Here is a 22,500-nt window from a genome sequence, read left to right as displayed (position 1 = left end):
CGATACTGAAGTCGTCGTCTCTGCTGCTGGAAGTAAAACTGAATTGATTGCAAACATTTTCCTGCAGCTCCTCCACTTCCACTCCCACTTACACTCCCACTTCCACTTCCACTTCCACTCCCACTTCCACTTCCCACTTCCACTCCCACTTCCACTTCCACTCCCACTTCCACTTCCGCTCGGTGAACGGCACCGAGCTCACGTCATCGCCACACCGACGTGGATTTTACAGGAAGTGAACCAACAACACAAAGTACACATATTTTCATTTGTTTTGGGGTCCAACTTTTACCAGCTCAGTTTGGATATATTTTCGTTATATTTTTAATTCTTTTTAAAGCTGTTCATGTTAAAAAATCAGTCCTTAAACACAACAGATTTTCTTCGTCGCTGAGAAATGAGGAGATTTTGAAAAAAAAGAAGTTTGAAAGACATTCCTGAGTGTCTTCGTCTCGTCCTCGTCTCGTCCTTCTTTGTCTTTGTTTACTCTTCGTGACCTTTCAGCTTCTACAACCAACCAAAACACCACCCTCACGAGATAGTAGTGGGAGAGGGAGAGGGAGAAAGGGGTGAGAGTGTGAGAGTGTGAGAGGGGTGAGAGGGGTGAGAGTGTGAGAGGGGTGAGAGTGTGAGAGGGGTGAGGCCTTTGCCCGTTGGACTTTATTTCTTGATATATTTTCAGCAATGAGAAAGAAACTGGAGATTAAGGAGCCAATAAGGCACCCAGGCTTCTGATTGGCCGGGAGGCATTTCTGTAGTTGCTCTTTCGCATATAGAACTTCCTGTGTGTGTGTGTGTGTGTGTGTGTGTGTGTGTGTGTGTGTGTGTGTGTGTGTGTGTGTGTGTGTGTGTGTGTGTGTGTGTGCGTGCGTGTGTGTAGCACTTTGTCTGTTTGACCCAGATTGTCTCTGTTTATTTTTCCTGCTGAGGTTCTCGGTTCTTCAGGACACGAGTCAGTCAGATAACTGAAACCTCCAAAAGTTCTGTAGTAGAACTTACGTTTGTTTCTACAAGAAGAACCTTTAAAATAAAAAGCTCTGCTGGTCTTCTAGCAGCCGTGACGTCCGTGACACGGTTTCCGTCTTCTTCAGCTGAGACATGTTGAATGTTTTTTTTCTGCTGAACGAGCAGTTTTCACTCTCAATCTAAAAATCTCTTCAACATGAAAACAGTTTGTTTTTTTAGAAAACACATTTTCATTCTTGAGGCTTTTTATTTTATATATATATATATATATATATAAATATATATATATATATATATATATATATATATATATATATATATATAAGTGGAAGCAGGGAATTTTTGTTTCTTTAACTGTCCCATAATAAAGAAAAAAAAAGATAATGAATTAATTAAATAAATTTAGGATTATATAAAGAAGTTATTATATTTCAACACCACTCACAACAATGGAGGTGCTTCTTCTATATTTATTTACACGTCTACCTACAAACCATAAGATAAAATAAAAATAAATAAGGCGTGCACATTTTTAAGTATATACTTTTAGATGTCAAAATGTTTTCTTTTGGTTCAATGACGCTGCTGTGAACTTTAAACTGTCCTTCAACCAAAGTTAGCGGCAGTGAACCGTTATTGTTGGGAAAGTTGTGTATCCTACATTTCCCAGAATGCAACTCAGCAGTGTCATCTATGAAGACACCTCCACGACCACAGAGGACGTTGTACAGGCGCTTTCACGTGATTATCAGAAGTAAAACTGTGAAATACAGCGACTAATTTAGTCTTCAGTCACCCTCCAACAAGCTCCGCCTCCAGGGCACAAAAGATAATCACTCATTCATTTTGTCACTTTAAATTCTGAAAAGCTGCCAGATCAGCGTTGTGCGTGAAACACGTCTGTGAGTGGTGACTGTGACTCCTGCAGGACATAAAGCATCCATTGATGGTCACATGGCGCCTGACGACCACGATCACTCCCGACGACCGCTTCATTCACGACGGGGCTGCGACATCGTGCCTGTTTAAAATGACGAGTGTTAATGTGCTCAATGGCAGTGACACGGGTGCACTCTTTCCAGGACGTTCCAATAACACATCACTGCGCTGTAACTTCGTCATTTTATTTTGAAAATCTGAGGAGCTGCAGTATGATGAAGGTTGCTGTTCTTCCAGCGACGTGTGACAGGAAGTCACACTTTCCTTTTGAAGAACAAGTGTTTTTGAGATGTTTTCATGTTTCCGCTGCCGTCGTCTCCGGAAGAGATTGTTGGAGCGCTGATGAAGAGGCTTCAGCCTTCGTTTGTGCAGGAAGGAACCTGAAATCAGAAGCTGCTGATGAACTTTGAACCCTGAAACAGTATCTGGACTTTTTGCTTCTCAGGAACTTCTGCAGGTTTCGCTGGAAAACGCTCCTCTGTTGTTATTTTTAGGATAAAACGATGGGATGCAGCCGCTTTGATTCCACCGGCGCTAAGAGACGCGCTCCTTCACCCTGTTGCAGCTGGTTCCTGTTGCAGCTCTGAGCTCAGTTTGCTTTCCATCCCATAATTCCCTGCTTCTCTTCCTCTCCTGCTACACTCAAAGAGTTAAAATGGAGGCTCTGGCTGCTGGTCACATGTCTGACAGGCATGTGCTGCGGCCGCGCGCGCATGCACACACTGCTGCAGACATGTATGAGCTGCAGCGGGAGGAGGGAGGAGGAAGAGGAGAAGGAGCGGTTGAGGAGCCCCTCCTCCTCCTCCTCCTTTCATCTTCCTTCTCGTCTTCCTCCTCCCTCCTCCAAAGGGGGTGTGTGCAAGTCCGGGGGTGTGCCATATCACATCCACTGCACTGCTCACGTGGTGTGTGTGTGTGTGTGTGTGTGTGTGTGTGTGTGTGTGTGTGTGTGTGTGTGTGTGTGTGTGTGTGTGTGTGTGTGTGTGTGTGTGTGTGTGTGTGTTGCAGCGCTGCATTGTGATGTTAGATGGCCTTTGAGGAAACACGGTGACAGTTGGACGTGTTCATAAAAAGACTCGTCCTGGTTTGAGAGGCAGGAAGTCGGCAGCCGGAGTATTTATAGTGATTTAAAGCCTCTGATTGGCATCATGACTTCATATTTACTGTTTGTAGCAGGAGGCGACTCTCAGAGATGTCTGAGTGTCTGAGAGGAGATCTTCAGCACCGGTCCATATTTGATTTGGATTTTTTTGATTATGGCCCAAATTTGTAGAAGAAAGGAGAGAGCCGGCCCGTAGTGATTCTGTATGACGTCATCAGATCATCACATTATTGATTCTGCAGCATCAGCGTGTCAGCAGCACGTTGCTGTTGGAGTTTCTGCAGGCGGAGCTGTGAGTTTCTCCAGTTTTCAGGGATGAATGTGGTCATCAGATGAATATTTGGGAGGAAAGAAGGAAAAACTAAGTTGTGTTTTCTGCACTGTTTCTCTGAGATATCAGATCATCAGAAAGTTTGTTGAAATGAAACCATGCGAGAAGTTTAGATGGAAACTCGTTTATTCACGACTCGGAGACGTGAACTGTTGATATGGTTATATACACAGGTTGGAACCACTGGTTTAATCTTTAACGTGTTCATGTTTAACTACATTTTATTTTAATTACTGAATCCGATGTTAAGAGGAAGTGAACCTTCAGATGAATGAGGTGCAGTTCATCATCAGTAGCACAAACATGTAAAAGCACCTCAACCCTGAACTTAATGATGTGCTTTGTGCTGCTGAAACTTTCCGTGTGCAGTTTATGGTTTTGTTGTCCACATTTTTTTTTGTGTGCTCATTTGAGTTCAGATTATTTCCTTAAAATTAAAATTAAAAGTCTTGTTGAGGAAAAAAAAATTCCAAGTAAAAATATACTTTCTTTTAAAACGAATTTTTTTTTTTTTTAATGTATTTGGAAGAAGGCTGTTCTACAAAAGTTAATGGTTTTTAAAAATTATATAAAAAATATTCTAGTCATTTTTAATGTATTTTTCTGCCCATTTGCTCACTTATTGATTTTTAAAACTGCTCTTAATAACTTGTTAGTTGATTTGTGTTATAAGTACACCACATTTCTACAACAGCTGAGGTTCCTGCTGTGACGCAGAATAATTCATCATCCAGTGAGTTGGCAGCCGTTGTTTTCAGTCATAATTCAGTTAGAGTCAAATGCAGTTTAACTCACATTTGAATGAAACATGTGTTTTTTATAAATATAAATGTTTTATTTTGTATTGTTTTAATTACTTTGATGATTTTCTTGTTTTTTTATTTTTCATCTGCTGAAGAAGCAAAGATGCTTCTTTTTTTAAGGTCACCTTAAATCTCCCTTTAACATCTTGATGCATGACTTGGTGACATCATGGTCCAGTTTGCAACACACACACACACACACACACACACACACACACACACACACACACACACACACACACACACACACACACACACACACACACACACACACACACACAATAATGGACTGTAGTTTTGTAATCAGCAGACGTTTCCTTGAAAGGGAGTCATTGTTTTGTTTTTGTTTTTATGAAAAACCTTCCCTGACAAATTTTAGCAACAGAAAAAAAATCAGTCGTTTCGTTTGTTTGTTTGTTGTGTTTTTTTTTTGTTTTTTTTTTTTAATTGTACAGATATTTGCATTAATGAAATAATATGGAAGGAAGAGAAAACAAACTTTGATTTAATCAGAGAATCACAGGCTTGCAGGACTTCCATTAAAATGTGTGTAGTTAGTTTAATATACTCAACTAGAGTTCCCCTCATCACGGTCTGCTCTGGGCCCCACACAAGTGGGTGCGTGCGTGCGCGCGCGTGTTTGTGCGTGAGTGAGTGAGTGAGAGAAAGAAAGAAAACTGTTGTTGGTAATAACTTCATGATGTTATTGTATATTAAACTGTACTAACATTAGTTCTGCAGCTGCTGTTTACATGAACACTTTTCATTTATCGGATTATTTCTCCACTGGATGAACGATGACCTTTAATTTATCTTTTAAATAAATAACATAAATGAATAAATCACATTTACACTGAAACATTGTCAGAAGCTCTGCAGAGTGACTCAGACGGCCCTCTGCTGTTCAGAGATGAAATCCAAGTGGTGTGTGTGCGCGTGTGTGCGCGTGTGCGCGCGCGCGCGCGCTCGAAGAGACGGGCCCCTTTCCTTGCTGCTCTTCCATTGGCTGCTCTTGGTCCCACCCTGTTCCTCACCGGTTCAAAACAAAGCGGAGGCTGACGTCACTCACACACACACACACACACACACACACACACACACACACACACACACACACTCTCTCCCTCGCTCTCATTTAGACAAAGCAGGAACTCCCTCCTTCTCTCCCGTCTTCCTCCTTCTCCCCCATTTTGTTTCGCGGAGGGGAGCCACGGGGCCGGGCGGGCCGGCCGGGCCGGGCCGGGCCGGGCCGGTCCATTCTCCACCCGAACTGAATTATCTCCAGAAATGGGTTTAAAACAAGAGAAGAAAAGCCGAGCTTTGCTTCTCTTGTTTGGTTCGACCGAGCCGTGTGCTGATGAAGAAATGACGGCGCGTGCTGCCGTTAAGCCGCGGATGGTCTCTGTTGACTTTTTGTGATTTTAATTCTGAACAATCAATCAATAAATCCACCACAATCATATCCTGAAAATTATTTAATACCTCAGGAAATTCTGAGGTATAAAAAGATGTACCATAAAAATGTTTATTTGTCTAAATGTATAGAACTTCCCCTGCAGGTCTGCTTACTTAAATAATTATAATTTGATTTAAATAAATTTTTTGATCACTTTATCACGACATTAATTGGAGACAGGGACATAATGTAAAAGTATTAAAGTCAGTGAATAGTCTGGACTTCACCTTCATCACTCAACATTGAACTGATGTTAAAAATCAATTAATACTAAACGTGTCTTTTACATCTAAACGTTGTTTTCCAGCACGTTTCAATCACCTGCAGAGTTTCAGCTGTGACTCCTCACACCATGTAACACCATGTTAAAACCACATCTCCCACCTTTCCCTTCAGTTTCCTGCTTCTTCAATTTCAAAAAGTCCAGTCGGTTTTTTTTTTTTTTTGTAATCTCAGAAACATTGTGAAGACTGAAAATGTTTATGGAGAAGAAATTATAGAGCCATAAAAAAAACACACAACAGCTGCTTTAATATGTTGAAAATACACAATGACATTTCTTCTATGTGGTCATACTTTAGTAAAACAAATAAGGTCTGTTTTAGTCCTATACATTTTAACAGAAAATGTATTTAACGAATGTTGTTTTATTTTTTCGTTTATATTTATTGTATATTGTAGCTTTTACATATTATTCATAACTTTTCAAAAGCACCCTAAAAAAATATGTCAGTTCTGACAAACCTATTGATCACAAGTTAATGTTAAAATAATGAAAAGCAGAATGTTTACTGTGTGAGTCTGTGTCAGTGCTTCTTTTCAGTCCTCCACAATTCTTCCTGTAAAAACTTGTCAGCTCAATTTTAGGTTGATGTTTTTTTTTTTTTTAAATCAGATTATTGTTTTATAATTAGTAGGCAATCAGAGCAGGAATGACTGAGAAATGACATTTTATCCAGTGAGTTGGTGTGTAGCTGCTGTTACTCTCTTCTCACTACATTAAGAAGATTATTTTATTCATATGTATTTGTCTGTGATGCATCTTCATATTATTTCCTAATAGATTTTTCCTGCTGTTGCATTTTCTGTTCCAGTTGTCTTCAATACATTTATTGTTTCAAAAAAGAGACAGGAAAAAAAAGATCCAAAATATTTTGCAGTTTATATTAATAATACATCTGATCAGTTTTGGTAATTAAAATCACTGTTTACCTCATTACTCCTTTAAACTCTTAGACATAAACCTAATTTTAATAATGTGGAGGTCACGTGGTGTGGCTCTTCTTCAGGAAACAGTCCTGTCAGATGATAAATCTGAATTTATGTTCTCGGTGATTCTTCCAGCTTCAGGATTTATGAAAACGCGTTTTAATGACCCCAGAACCACATGGAGATGTTTTTAAAGCCTGTATTTGCAGCCGTTTCCTGTGGTTCAGGTCAGCTCGCTCTGAGACGTTATGAAGTTATAAAGATGGAGTATGTTCAGCTCTTACAACCTCAGCCGCCATGTTACTGCTGGAGTTTCATTCTGTTTATTATTATTTTTTTTTACTGAGGTTAAAGATAATCTTTTAAACTCCGAAGATAATCAGTCTTTGCATTAAACTTGTGAACGTGACACCACATTTAATGAATCTGTCTTTAACCGACATCGCTCAGCTTTCTGACACATTTCAGCTCCATTAGAAACCCCAGCAGCTCCTGGTCCTGTGAACCTGGACGTGTCCTCCGTCCTTCATTCAGTCCTCCACGGTCACCTGGCTCGCGCGGAGCTCAGCGCGGGGGTTCACCGGTGCTGCCGGGTTTCTAAAAGCGAGCTCCACCCGACGCTCACAGGAAGTCCTGTTCCTTCCGCCGCCATACTAAAACAACCGTGTTGTGGCCGAGGACTCACGCACACATTCTATAGTATCGCCCCTCCCCTCCCCTCCCCCTCCTTCCTCTGCCTCCCTCCCTCGCGCTGGGCTGTAGCACCAGCCGGCCCCGCCCCTCTCTCGCGCCGCTGTAGTAACTCCCGAGTAGTTTTTACGCACTTATGAATGGAGGGGCGCGCTCGCGCGCCTCCTTTTGCACAGGCCGCGCGGTGAAAGGTGTGCGCGCGCGCGAATAAATACGGTGTCGAGATAATTAAGGACGATCCCCCAAGTTGCGCGCGCTTCTTTACATGAGTTAAAAACAAATAAAAATAAAAAATAAATAGTTTGCGTTGGGTCTGTGTGGAGACTTAAAGTGACGGGCGCGCGCCCGGAGACGTGTGACACTGTTCACAGCGAACATTTCACTTCTTTCTCTGCCATTACAACCAGGACATGATGTACAACTACACACACTGTCTTACGGGGCTATTGACTGAAAACACACACGACCAACACAATGATCCCATGTTCATGTAATGGCGCATGTCCCCTCCCCCCCCTCCATGGGCTGTACGTGCTGTGTTCTGGTGAATTCTCCGCTGTCATGTGACCGCACATTCGTTGTAGTAAATGGGCGTTGCCCCGTCAAGATGGCCGCTCACTGGCTCTCACATGTAAGTATGTAGAGTGTGTGTGTGTGTGTGTGTGTGTGTGTGTGTGTGTGTGTGTGTGTGTGTGTGTGTTACTCTGGCCCCGCCCACACGTTTGTTTCTGCACACATGAAGCAGCCTATAGGAGAAGCTGCCGTTAACCGTCCTCAAACCGACACATGCAGCGTCTCGGTGAGCTGCCGGTCCTCGGGACAGTTTGACCAGAGGACGTCCGGGACTGAAAGGCCGCGCGGACCGGATGTCACAACCTCGTCTTTTTCGTGATGAATAATTTGTATTAAACTCAACAATGCAAGATGAGTCCCTCACCCTCCTCCGTGTCCCTCACCCTCCTCCATGTCCCTCACCTCCGTGTCCTCACCCTCCTCCTGTCCCTCACCCTCCTCCGTGTCCCTCCTCCTGTCCCTCACCCTCCTCCGTGTCCCTCACTCACTGCAGCTCGTGTCGTTTACAATAATTAAGTTTTAAAAGCGACAGAAAATGAGTGATTGTTTTAAATTCACCGGAGAGTCTGATGAGAGCTGAAGGACAGAGTCCGCCGTGACTTCCTGTGAGCGGAGGGCAGTCTGAGACCTGTCCTATGTCCTCTGATGTCCCCTTTCATGAGCAGGACCAGTCTGAATCTCACTCGGACATCGCACTGCGGGTTCCTAGCGGGAACCACCGCCGGGCTGCGGGCTCTGTTCCCCGGCAGCGCCCCTGACATGAAATGGCTATAGGAACACAAAATGGCGAGCGGAGGGAGGGAGGGGAGGAAGCGGGAGGAGGGGCGGCTGAGCTGAAGATGGAGCTCATCACCAGCAGATCTTCTGTTTCTCTGCGACCTTCATCGCTCCTCCTCATCACCGGAGGAGCGTGAAGCCCGGGCCTCCGAGCTGCTCCCGGAATGACGTGAATTGGACGGACCGGGTCTGAATGACACCGGCCGCGGCTTTTCCCGCCGTTCCAACAGAACCACCGCGAGCTGGACTCTGACGATGGTTCAGCATTTTTTTTATGATTTATTTTTTTTATGATTTATTTTTTTTATGATTGATTGATTTATTTTTTTAAATGAAAAAGCCGCTCTGACTGCGCGCGAGCTCAGGCTCGGTCTGTTCACCGTCTCAAAATGGAGACCCTCGCAATCTCTAAAATGGAGGTCTGCGCGAGCTGCAGGCGGGGTCAGACTGGGGAACAGAACCTGAACTTTGACCCACAGCCTACTGCAGCCCCCCTCCCCTCCCCTCCCCTCCCCCCTTAATGGATTCCAGTCTTCTGCACAGCGGAGGGTTAAACCTGGTTTTTAAGGAGACACACCTACTCCTCTATTCTGTTATATTACACAGATTAGGTTATTAATATTATTCGTAATGTCACTACAAAAAAAAAAAAAATCCATTAAAAAAATAAACTGTAATATTAAAAGTGGTCAGTAAAAATGATTAAATATCTCATTAGAACTTTCTTTATATTTTGCTCCAAACTACTCGTCATAGTAAACAGCTCCTTTTTTTTTTTTTTTTTTTTTTTTTTAAACTCCTTTTTGTTAAAAATCATGATGTTTGAAAAATAAGGAAGTGAAAGTGCTGAACTGAAAGGATATTTATGGTTCACACAGTATAGTTGAATGCCATTGCACAAAACATGAACGTCAGACCGCTGACTTAAGTTCTGATTGGACAAGATCCTCTCATAACTGGGTTTAGCGGGCCAATGGGATTGCAGCTTGTGAGTGACGTGACCTTTCCCCTATAAATTTGGACCAATGGGGGAGTGATGACAGTTCTCACAGGGCAAACTGTCTCTGCAGGTCTCTGTTTTTACTCTCCTCTGCTAGGGAAGCATGTCTGAGGCTGACAGGTAGTGTGGACTTGTTGTCTAGAACATACAGGTAGAACATACAGGTAGAACATACAGGTAGAACATACAGGTACAGCTGTGTGTGAATGTAGCAGAGCTCTGATTGGCTGCTGAAGACAGCTTCCCAGGTACATTAACATCACAGTACATTTTGAAGGTAATCTAAATGCTGAGGGAGTTGCAGTCACTTTTTTCATCTTGAAAAAAAAATCAACAAAGCTGGTGATATGTTATTTTGACATCTAACGTCTGTGACATCTTTAGATCTTTAGAGAGCCTTTTATTCAGTGTGTGTTTTAAAAACACACTTCTTCTCACACTTGTGCATTTGCACGTTTTTGCAGCTGGCAGCTGACACACTTTCCTCCACCGACTGATGCGCTGGCTCTGCTGCTGCTGCCCACTCCTTCCTTCTGTCTATTTAAAGCTCCCGCACAGCTACAGTCTGGATCTGTCACTCCAGCAAAACATGGGGGGGATACACAATAAGATGACCTGTTAAAATACAGGTAAAACCTGGCTGCACCTGTGAGGTCACTGCCTCTCTGATGTCATGATAAACACATCTTGCAATCACCTGTAGCAGACTGCCCCCCCCACCCCACACCTCCCTCCACACACACACACACACACACACACACACACACACACACACACACACACACACACACACACACACACACACACACACACACACACACACACATGAGCACAAAGTTTCTCTTCACCAGCATTCATTCATGCAGTGTGTAAATTTACCTGCTGAAACTCAGCCAACTCAGCAGCTGGTAGACCAGTGGTGATGACATTGGTTGCAGGGGTCTGGTGGGAGGAGTCAGGGGTCAGTGGGAGGAGCCAGAGGTCAGTGGGAGATGTTTATACCCAGCGGGGTCAAAGGGTAGCCAAGGTGATGATCTTGGTACAGCACATTTGGGTGCCTCTCTCCATGAAACTCCTCAACTTTAGCAATAAAATATTCATCTGTGATTTTTATGCTGGCTGGATTGCTCTTATGAAACATTAACTCTGTGCTGTGGGCGCAGGTAATCTCCACACCGGACTCCATGTTTCTCTGGAGGTGAGCTCACTTGCTTGGTAAACAGCGGTGACACGTGACACCAAAGTAGTCCAGTATGTTACCAGTAATTAAATACAGTTAATTATCTTTTACTCCAGATATTTGCCTGCACCCAGTTATCTTAGCTTAGCTCTGATAGCACACAGCTCCTTTGTTATTGTTTGTTCATATAATCCACACAGAAACAAAGGAAGCATACATGAGTTTGTGTGTCTGTTTCAAAAAAAATAATTCTTTTATTTATCTTTTTGACTCTATTTGAAGCCTGATATATTCACACTAACTCTTTCTGTCTGATTTGATGCAGCAGATTCCTGAAACCTTTTTCCAACAAATATGAAATAATTCTGAGTGTAAAAATATTTTCCAGCACAGATGAACATTCAGCTGGTTCAGTCTGTGAAACTACTCGTAGCGCCCGTCAGTCAAACCTGTCAAACATACAAGAGACACGACTAACACACACACACACACACACACACACACACACACACACACACACACACACACACACACACACACACACACACACACACACACACACACACACACACACACACACACACACACACACACACACTACACACACACACACACACACACACACACACACACACACACACACTACACACTCAAAACACACACACACACACACACACACACACACACACACACACACACACACACACACTACACACTCAAACACACACACACACACACACACACACACACACACACACAAAACCTGGCCGCCTTGTTCCAGTGTGTGTAATGTGTGTGTTTTAATAGGGTGAGAATCACTGCTGCTAGGGTTGTTAAGCTCCTCCTCCCAGAGCAGGTGGAGGAACAGGAAGCTAACGGGACTCTTGTCTGTGTGTGTAATACTCTGTGAGAGCGTGTATTACTCTGTGAGAGGGTGTATTGCTCTGTGAGAGGGTGTATTGCTCTGTGAGAGCGTGTATTACTCTGTGAGAGAGTGTATTGCTCTGTGAGAGAGTGTAATACTCTGTGAGAGAGTGTATTACTCTGTGAGAGAGTGTAATACTCTGTGAGAGCGTGTATTACTCTGTGAGAGAGTGTAATACTCTGTGAGAGTGTGTATTGCTCTGTGAGAGGGTGTATTGCTCTGTGAGAGAGTGTAATACTCTGTGAGAGCATGTATTGCTCTGAGAGCGTGTATTGCTCTGTGAGAGAGTGTAATACTCTGTGAGAGCGTGTATTACTCTGTGAGAGAGTGTAATACTCTGTGAGAGCGTGTATTACTCTGTGAGAGAGTGTAATACTCTGTGAGAGAGTGTATTACTCTGAGAGAGTGTATTACTCTGTGAGAGCGTGTATTGCTCTGTGAGAGGGTGTATTGCTCTGTGAGAGAGTGTATTGCTCTGTGAGAGAGTGTATTGCTCTGTGAGAGAGTGTATTGCTCTGTGAGAGAGTGTATTACTCTGTGAGAGAGTGTATTACTCTGTGAGAGAGTGTATTGCTCTGTGAGAGAGTGTATTACTCTGTGAGAGAGTGTAATACTCTGTGAGAGAGTGTATTACTCTGTGAGAGAGTGTAATACTCTGTGAGAGCGTGTATTGCTCTGTGAGAGGGTGTATTGCTCTGTGAGAGAGTGTAATACTCTGTGAGAGCGTGTATTGCTCTGTGAGAGAGTGTAATACTCTGTGAGAGCGTGTATTACTCTGTGAGAGAGTGTAATACTCTGTGAGAGCGTGTAATACTCTGTGAGAGCGTGTATTGCTCTGTGAGAGAGTGTATTACTCTGTGAGAGAGTGTAATACTGTGAGAGAGTGTATTACTCTGTGAGAGAGTGTAATACTCTGTGAGAGAGTGTAATACTCTGTGAGAGCGTGTATTACTCTGTGAGAGAGTGTAATACTCTGTGAGAAAGTGTATTGCTCTGTGAGAGCGTGTATTACTCTGTGAGAGAGTGTAATACTCTGTGAGAGCGTGTATTACTCTGTGAGAGAGTGTAATACTCTGTGAGAGCGTGTATTACTCTGTGAGAGCGTGTAACACTCTGTGAGAGAGTGTAATACTCTGTGAGAGAGTGTAATACTCTGTGAGAGCGTGTATTACTCTGTGAGAGAGTGTAATACTCTGTGAGAGAGTGTATTACTCTGTGAGAGCGTGTATTACTCTGTGAGAGCGTGTAATACTCTCATCATGAGACGTAGACAGACGCCTCCTGACAAGTTTTACAGGTTCTCTGAGGTCCATGTTGCAGTTTTTGGTTGTGAAAGTGTGGAACAGGCCTCCCTGTGGTCCTGGGGCCCCTCTGACCTTTAACCTTTGACCCCTCCTCCTCCTCCTCCTACTCCTCCTCCTTTCGGACCACCTCTCTCTTTCTCTGAGGCTCTTTGTCTCTCTGGAGGATTTCATGCCTTCACAGCTGAGGGAACCTCAACAGCTTCACATCTTCCATTCAGCTGCAGACATGTTTGAGCTCCGTCCATAATGTCTTTCCATCTCTGCACATCAATGACAAGTCAGGCGTAAGGAGGAGGAGCAGCTTTATTTTCGTCTTCCTCCTATGGTCTTCTGTATATTCATAGTTAACAAAGACAGATTTAAATCACTAGTGTTAGTCCCTGTGTTCAGGTTGTTGTGTTTGTAACACTCCTGTTCCAGATGTTGTATTAAGTGCAGACTGATGTTACACAGCCAGCTTTTCAAAATAAAAAGTTTAGTATTATAATTTTGCTGGTTGACCTCATCAAGATAAAAAGTATGATATTTAAAAGTGGGAAAAAAACGGACTGAGTGCAGAACATGTTGTTTTGTCGTCCATCTGCCCATTCCCAACTTGTTGCCATGGTTTCAGCCAATGATGCAGGCTTGTGGGGCTGGCAGGTGGTGGTGGCCGGGGTCAAACCAGATCGCTGGTGGTGGCGGCGTCGTGGTGGGGGTTGGGGTTTGTGATGGGGGGTTGGGGTTTGTGGTGCGGAGGATAAAGTGGATCTTTGGCTGCGATTGAATGTAGTGGTGTGTTTGGTCGTTCATGTGGAGGGGTGGAGCCAGCTCTGATTTATGTGGGGGTTAGTGGGCGGAGTCAGTGACTGCACTGACGGTCATTGATGGAGCATCACAGGGCTGTGTTTTTTTAGGTGGGGGGATGTCAGGTATTCTAGAAGCACAAAGGACTATTCATGAGAGCTGGAGCCTCCTGGGAGTTAGGGTTGGGGGAGTGGGAGGGGGGCTTAAAGCCATTGACGCTGGGTTGAGTAAGGTGGTGGTTGATAAAGATGGTAATGGAAGGTAAAGAGTGGTTTCCAATGCAGCTCAGAGGTGAAAGGTGCAGCGCTCAATGCACCACGTGGACAAACAGTCATTATCAGGATCATTTAACGCCACATCAAACTGAACCAGTTGGATTTAGGAAGATAAGACCGTTAGGGAGCGATAAAGAGGCGGAGAAGAGGAGCTGTATGTTGCTAATGGCCTGAAGGTTTGGTGGAGAAGAGGGTCGTCGTCACGGCAGACATCCAGATGTGTTAAAGAAGAGATGCTCCATAGAAAAACAGGAAAGCGTCTGTATCTGGACCTTTTCACGCAGAAACACAAGACCTGGTGATGGAGAAGCAGCGGCTGTCCTCCGTCCGTGAGAGATGGGAGATGGAGCTTCGCCACGGAAACGCAGACAGGAGCGCATCTAAAATCCAGCAGGAGAGCAGAAATGAATGGTCCAATCAAAACGCTCGTAAATGAACAAACATACATTGTTAGCTGTTGCAGAATGTGTCTGTTAGCTGGAAACTCATTTCATGATGTGATAAAAGTGAGCATCCGCAGTTCCAGTTAAAAAAAGAAACGGTTGCTGTCTGCAGTGCATCATGGGAAGTTTGTCGGCTGTCACATGCAGTGGACACGTCGAACTCGTAGAAGTGATGACGGTGTTGCATCCCACAAAGGGAGGGCTCCTGTGGCGGTCATGTGTGATCCAATGGGGATGAGTACTGTGGCTCATAAGGATCCAGCCGGGTGCAGATGTGTGTTTTCACATCACGACCGACACCAAGATTCTTTTTTTTTTTTTACCTCTAGGTTTGTAGACTTGAGAAAGGTCTGGGTAACTTTAAAGTAAACTATTCCCGTGTTTGGTACCGTATAGCTGCCGTGCTGGAGTCGGGATGCGGGCTGTAGTCTCCGTGACAACCAGGTGAAATGCATCCTGTCTCCCACACAGGTAGAAAGCTGAGCAGCAGCTGATCTGGTCAGAACCGATTCTTCCTCTTTCCCTGTTTGACTGTCAGGACACGTTCTGCCTCCATTCAGCCTCATCTTCCTTTCACTCCCCCTCATCACACACACACACACACACACACACACACACACACACACACACACACACACACACACACACACACACACACACACACACACACACACACACACACACTTCCTGTTATTTAAAAGTATTCTTCTTGTCTCCACAGGACCAGGAAGCTGCAGATCAGAAACATTCCCCCTCACCTGCAGTGGGAGGTTCGTATTATTTTTACTGAGACCTTTTTCTCTGAAGCTGAACGATGTAAAACAGGCAGCGACTTCTCTGCTGTCCACATCCAGCCAATCACAAGCTGCGGCAGAGATGATTGACAGATATATTTTCTCCAAAAGCAGTTCAACAATTCACAACTTGCCCCAATCTGCACATTCATATGTGTGTGCGAAAACTGTGACTCCTAAAGAACCCAGCAGACACCAGTTGAACTTTATTCATGAAGCTTCCTGGTGCCTGGTGATGAAAATCTAAGAAAACAAAACGGAGTTATTTCTGAAAATATTTCCTCAAACTTCAGACTATAAAGATAAAAAAGATAAAGATAAAAGTTGTCTCGGCCACGAGGAAGTTCTTCAGACAGAGTTGATGAAACACTACAGATCAGATGTTGGTCGATACGGAGACACGTTCATATACGAGGGTACATCTCTGTCTTTTGTATGCAGCATGAAAAACAGTTTTGAGAGCAAGTTCCTTGCACTGTCATCAAAAATCAAGTTTGGAAGTTAAAATATATGAACTGAGGACTGCAAACAAATTCTCCTTTACAGTTTTGTTTTTTTGGTCAGCAGGAGTTTCTGTTGGTGGGTTTCTTTGGTAGAAAACTTTGGTGCAAACAAGTGGCACACTCCTGCAGACACACACTGAACTGAGCGATGTTGTACTGGTTGTTGATGAAGAGGTGGTGAACAGGACTGAGCGTGCTCAGATAGACTCTGCAGCGTCCCTGACACCCGGAGGTCAGATGTGAGGGTGTGTCATCCACCTGACCGGCCTCACTGCAAATATTTGTGTGTGTGTGTGTGTGTGTGTTTGTGTGTTTGTGTGTGTGTGTGTGTGTGTGTGTGTGTGTGTGTGTGTGTGTGTGTGTTTGTGTGTGTGTGTGTGTGTGTGTGTGTGTGTGTGTGTGTGTGTGTGTGTGTGTGTGTGTGTGTGTGTGTGTGTGTGTGTGTGTGTGTGTGTGTGTGTGTGTGTGTGTGTGTGTGTGTGTGTACCCAGGGGCCACGCAGCGAGGTGAGGCTCGTCCTCTGCTGCACGAGTCTCTGTGTTCATTTAGAAAAGGAACTTTAAAATTAAATTTAAATCTCCAGTTTTAACGTGGATGAGCGCGCTCCATCTGCTGCACACTGAAATCATATTCATACACATAAATGAAATCAGCATGTCTGCGGTTCCTGTTTTCTGACGTGGCTGCAGACACGAAACTTTAACAACATCAGAAACATAAATTATTGTCACTAACTGAAAGTCTGAAAGTTGAATCCCAGCTGGTCTCGAGAAATGAAAAAAAAAAAAAAAAAAAAGGGATTATTTTCTATTTAATTTAATTATTTTGTTTAATTTAAACACCTGTTTGGACGAGCTGACAGACACTAACAAGAAATATAAAAAATACTGTTGTACTGTTTCTCCTCCAAAAATACGAGCTCTGAAGAGACGAAACCGAAAGAAGAGAAATGCAAGAGGATCTGTAGCGTCCATACGTGTGTGTGTGTGTGTGTGTGTGTGTGTGTGTGTGTGTGTGTGTGTGTGTGTGTGTGTGTGTGTGTGTGTGTGTGTGTGTGTGTGAGAGAGATCTGAACATGTGTCCGCTCCCCCCTCCTCTTCCTCAGTCTCTTCCTCCGCTCTGGTCCTTCTGCCTGCGTCCACACGAGGGCGACGTCTCTCCGCAGAGCAGCCTGAAACGTTTCCAGGAGCAGGAGGGTGATTAAACATCCAGGAGACTGAGGGCACACAGAGGACACACTTTTACATACTACATTTTTAGTGGGAACTTTTGAGTAATCCAATCTCCTTTTAAAACCATCAGCCTCAATGAATAATGTGTGTGTGAGTTAGTTAAAACGGATTGTCAGGGTAATCCTGAATGTGTCAACAACACTGGAAGAGACTGTCTGCTTTGTTCTAAACCACCGAAACAAAGTACTGAATAAGTTTTCTGAAGGTTGTAACGTGGATTTAAATCCAGTGCAGAGGTCACTTTAATTTTCTCTGAGTGGAAAGGTAGAACCTGTATCAGGCTGATGGCTCAGTGGAGACGGGGGAGGATGCTGCAGGTGGAGGATGCTGCAGGTGGTATGGAGGATGCTGCAGGTGGTGTAGAGGATGCTGCAGGTGGTGCGAAGGATGTTGTAGCTGCAGCTGCATGCGTCTCTGCTCTCAGAGGTGATATGATGAGAGTGTCCCGACGTCTCTGCAACGACTTGTTGGACTTCTGTTTCCAGGATGTTGGACGCTGGTGTCTCCTGTTGTTGTTCCGGTCATTTGCTTGTTTGTAGATGTTTGTTTTGTTGAGCTGCTGGTCTGACGGCTCCAGATGGACCGGGTGGGATCGGCTGCAGCCGTCCCTCTCTGTGCAGTCAGTCAAACGTCTGCACACAAAGCAGTAGATTGATGAATTAGTGGAAGACATAATAATCTACTCTTTCTCTAAATGCAGCCCACCTCCTTTCCCCACCTCTTTGGCCACGCCCCTCGCTCTGCAGTAGAGGAAGTGATTCCCGCGTCCGTCCTTTGTCTGACCGTTGACATGCTGACACACACGTTAGCCTGCAGCTGATTATCACGACCTCAGCATGTCATTTAGTTTATGGAGGCCTTTACGTTTTTGAGATATAAAAAAAACATTGTACTTGTTTGGATTCATGTGATCTGAGGAAAAATATGCCCGATTAAAAAAACGTTTTAATCTAAAATGTGTTTCAAATGTGGCTCCTTTTATGAGCGCGAACTGAGCATGTGCAAAGTGAGTGTAATCTCGCTTGTTTCTGATTGGAGGATTTCAAGGCGTGCAGACATCTCATGTTCCTGTTTCTATTTCACAGAGTTTTCTTTCAGTTTAATTTATTTTTATATATCCATGCTGCATACAATATACTGAGTGAACTGGGTGTCTCTTCAGGGTGTTTTTATTTATTTTCTCAGAGGTTTGATGAATCCGGTCCGGGAGGCTTTAATCTGCAGCCTCATATCAATTTTTAAATAAATCGAAATAAATCCAAAAGTCGTGTTAAAGAAACAACCTGTTTGTGCAGGTGGAATGAACTATAAGCTGCTTCAGAAAAAAGAGAGTTCAACATAATCATAAGTGATATCCAGTTATTTTCTCATATACATGTACAATTCCATCATTTCAAATTGGTTTAAATCTTTTAAAAGAAAAACGTATTTATTTGTTATTAGTTTTTAGATGTGGAGTCTGTTGATCGCCATCATTTTTACCTTGTCTTTTCCTCCTGTGTGTGTGTGTGTGTGTGTGTGTGTGTGTGTGTGTGTGTGTGTGTGTGTGTGTGTGTGTGTGTGTGTGTGTGTGTGTGTGTGTGTGTGTGTCAGGTGCTGGATGGTCTGCTGGCTCAGTGTGGAACTGTAGAAAACTGTGAACAAGGTGAGTCTCCTGATCTTCACCCTCTCTGACCTCTGACCTGCTGTTTCTCTCCCGTGGTTGGTTTCCTCCAGTAAAAGTAGCTCTCAGGTAAAAAAGCTCACCTCAGAGCGTTTTCCATTATGAAGGCTGCAGAGCGGCTCTCTGCTGCCACCAGGCGGCAGTCGAGTGTAAGTGCGGCCTCGAGTGTTCGTGAGTTCAGCAATGGAGAGACAGACGATGATTCATGGCTGAGTGAGGAGATGACAGGAAGTTATCAGACTAACTGATGATTTATAATCACTGAGACAAAGAAAAGCAGCAAGTTTTCATCATTTAGAAGCAAAACAGATTATTTACCAAATAATGAGATAATTAAAGTAGCTGCCTCGTCGACTGACTAATCGATTAATCAGCCAAAGGTTTTGTCTCTTAAAAAGAGGACGAACAGAGAAATTGAACGGACTGTGCTGCTTTATGACAGTTATATTCCAGCCCACCAATCACTGGAGGTAAAGAAGGAAGCAGCTGAGGCGGATCAGAACCAGCACTATCATATGTCCCAGGATATTAATCGCTGATTGGCTTTGAGTCAGTACCTGGCAACGTGCCATCGATCCAGAGAGCTCTGAGAACAGTGTTTTCTGCATGAATTGGTGGTAAAGTGAGATCTGATCACACACGGTTCATGCAAAGTAATAACACAGCAAATTATCCCCACACTCACCACACAATGGTTTTATTGTTTATTATTGTTATTTATGTTTCTTGGACACTCACATTAATCACAGCATGGAGCCATAATAAAAGACTTTGTGCTGATGATCGTTTCACAGAGACATCGGCAGTCGTTCAGGTCAGAGGGGAAACAGTCCAGACATAATAATAATAATAATAATAATAATAATAATAATAAACTTTATTGGTATAGCACTTTTCTAAACTTCAGTTACAAAGTGCTTCAAATAAAATAAGCCATTAAAACAAAACAACAAGTAAATTCTAACAAGTCTTAACAAAACAGTGATCATATAAAACAACCATAAAAACAAATTAAAACAGGGTATAAAAGAAATAAGAGTTGATCACTAAAATCAGCAAAGGGTTGCCGATAAAAGTCTGTTTTAAGAAGAGATGTAAAAGATGTCACTGGCTCTGCAGATCTTTATTTCCTCCGGCTGCTCCTTCCATAATTTTGCGATTTTGGTTTGGAAAAACTTAACTGCTCTGCACAAAAAATGGACCTCAACCCCGTCCAACACGACCGGGATGAAATGGAGCTTTGACTGTGAGCCCAACATCAGTGGCCAAGTTCACAAATGCTCTTGTGGCTCAGGAGGCGCAAATACCTGCAGCCAGCTTCCAAAATCTTGTGGAAAGCCTTCCGAGAAGAGAGGAGGTTGTTATAGCAGCACATTAATGCCCATGGATTCTGAAGGAAATGTTCCGCAATCAGATATGGGTGTAAAGTTCAAGTGTCTATATACTTTTGGTCACATAGTGTAGATAGACAGACCTCTGACAAGGTGACGGAAAATGCTTCGTCATCCTTTAGTTTTAAGACGCATCTCTGGAGCAGATGAAGGTTTTTTTGTCTGAGGATCTCAGACTACGGGCAGGTTTGTTTGGGACAATCAGGTCAGCTAAATAGGAGGGAGAGAGGCTGTGAAGTGCCTTAAAAGTCAACAGTAAAATCTTAAAATCAATTCTAAAACATACTGGGACATTAGCAGGAGAGTGTTTGATCGTTAATACTGATGCACTTTACAGTCAGAGCTGCAGGAGGCGGAGCTAATCTGAACTAGCATATATACCATTATAGTTTCAGTCCAGCAGTTCCCAACCACAGACTGGATATAAAAGTGTTCGTAGCTTCCAGTTCTGTAAAATCATTCCGATCCAGAAGTGTCTTCAGCTGCAATACCAGCGAGTGCCACTAGAGGTCGGCTCCAAAAAGCCTCCGGCTCCATAGACTCCCATTCAACTTCTCTCATCAAATCCAAAGTGAATAAAATGTGTCCATCAGTTATCTCGGTGTTGTTAGCTAAAGTCACTCCTTCTTCTTAGTTTTCTGGAGGTCCATCTGAAAATAATCCCTCATTCATCAGAAAAGAAGATTCAAGAAGACCTGTTTTTGGGGGCGTGTCTGTTTGATTGACAGGTCTGTGGTGCAGTCAGGTTACAGCTATCGGTGGGCGGGACGTAGTATCGTCAGGTTTCCAATCAGATCGGTCAGATCCACCGCTGGCTCCTCCCCCAGCTTGTCCAAATATGGTCACTTCCTGCTCCAAACCGCTCCGAACTAACAAGATGGTGACGGACAGAATCTGAACTGGAGGATTCATAACGTTCACAAACCAACGATGGCGATGATGGTTGATGGTTGTTCTGAACCCAGAGTGGAGTCCCTCTAAATGATCAGAAGATAAGAGATCAGGAGAGGATTCATAAGGGTTGCAAAAAAACCCAGTGTGGTAATTTTTACAAGTTGACCTTCAATAGTTTGATGAATAAAACAGCTGAGAGTGAGCTAGAAAGAGGAAACGAGTCTTTGGTGAAAGTGCGAACAGCTCTTCACAACAACAAAAAGGTTTGGAGCTTTAATGTGAAGCGATGTATTGTATTTTAAAAGATCTGCCAGATAAATGTCCTGTAGTGAAAAGTTGTTTTCCCTGAAATGTATTCGAGTAGCAGGAACATGAAGTAGAAACACACCTCGTTATTTCGAGGAAAAGTCCTTTGTTATATTTTCGTTATATTTCAGTGTTTGGGTTCTTCCTTTCTAACAAGGATATTTCAAAATTGATTTTGTGAATAAATAGTTTGTGCAGTTTTGTGTCAGCAAACTTGCAAACACATTATTTTGTGTTTTTTTAAAATTATTATTTTGCTTCTGTTTTGAAAGACAAAGTGTTTTGAAGTGAACAGTATATCAATAATTTAAGAAGATCTCTCACGGTTCCACCTGATGGACAGTTCAGTTTCCGGACATGTCTCTGATTTGTGTCTCCTCCTCCTCTCGTGTCTTTCTGTCCTCCAGTCAACACCGACAGCGAGACTGCAGTGGTTAATGTTACATATGCATCCCGGGAGCACGCCAGGCAGTAAGTGACCACGCCCCTCTTCAACGTTTCTCCATCTCCCTCTCTTCCTCCACTCTTTTGTAATTTATATTCTGCATGTTCAGCTGTCTTTAAAAGATATTGTAACCATGTTTGACGTGTCAGATTTATATTTATTTGTGTTAAATTTATGTTGTGTCACCCCTGTGACAAAACATACCGCTGAGTAATCTGAGCTGCGTTATAAAGACCGAATTTTCCCACTGTGGGATTAATAAAGTCAAATTTAATCTAATCTAATCTAATCTAATCTAATCTAATCTAATCTAATCTAATCTAATCTAATCTAATCTAATCTAATCTAATCTAATCTAATAGTTAGAGATTTACAGCCGGCTGTTGAAATGACCACTAGATGACATGACTGACATCGAGTGGTCGTTTATAAGAACTACAACCTGAATCTCTGCTGGGGATCGTTGACAGTAGATTAATTTATTATAACTACCATTTCTAGCCTATAAAAATA

At 43.3% G+C, this 22,500-nt stretch overlaps 1 protein-coding gene across 1 annotated transcript in view; it reads left to right on the top strand.

Moving 5' to 3' along the window:
- The window catches only part of igf2bp1 (insulin-like growth factor 2 mRNA binding protein 1), a 43,696-nt gene that overhangs the window by 11,022 nt on the left and 10,174 nt on the right, over positions 1 to 22,500 (top strand). The window contains exons 3-5 of the mRNA XM_069721579.1: positions 15,481 to 15,529; positions 18,882 to 18,933; positions 21,950 to 22,013. Of these exons, the coding sequence (XP_069577680.1) occupies positions 15,481 to 15,529; positions 18,882 to 18,933; positions 21,950 to 22,013 (165 nt within the window). The remainder of the gene's footprint in view (positions 1 to 15,480; positions 15,530 to 18,881; positions 18,934 to 21,949; positions 22,014 to 22,500) is intronic.

Source organism: Brachyistius frenatus, unplaced genomic scaffold (genome assembly GCF_029030835.1).
Source record: "Brachyistius frenatus isolate BFR_SWC_R1_liver_20210118 unplaced genomic scaffold, ASM2903083v1 Contig_268, whole genome shotgun sequence".
Lineage (NCBI taxonomy): Eukaryota > Metazoa > Chordata > Actinopteri > Embiotocidae > Brachyistius > Brachyistius frenatus.
Note: the sequence above shows the minus strand (reverse complement) of the source record. Positions and strands in the feature narration are given on the sequence as shown.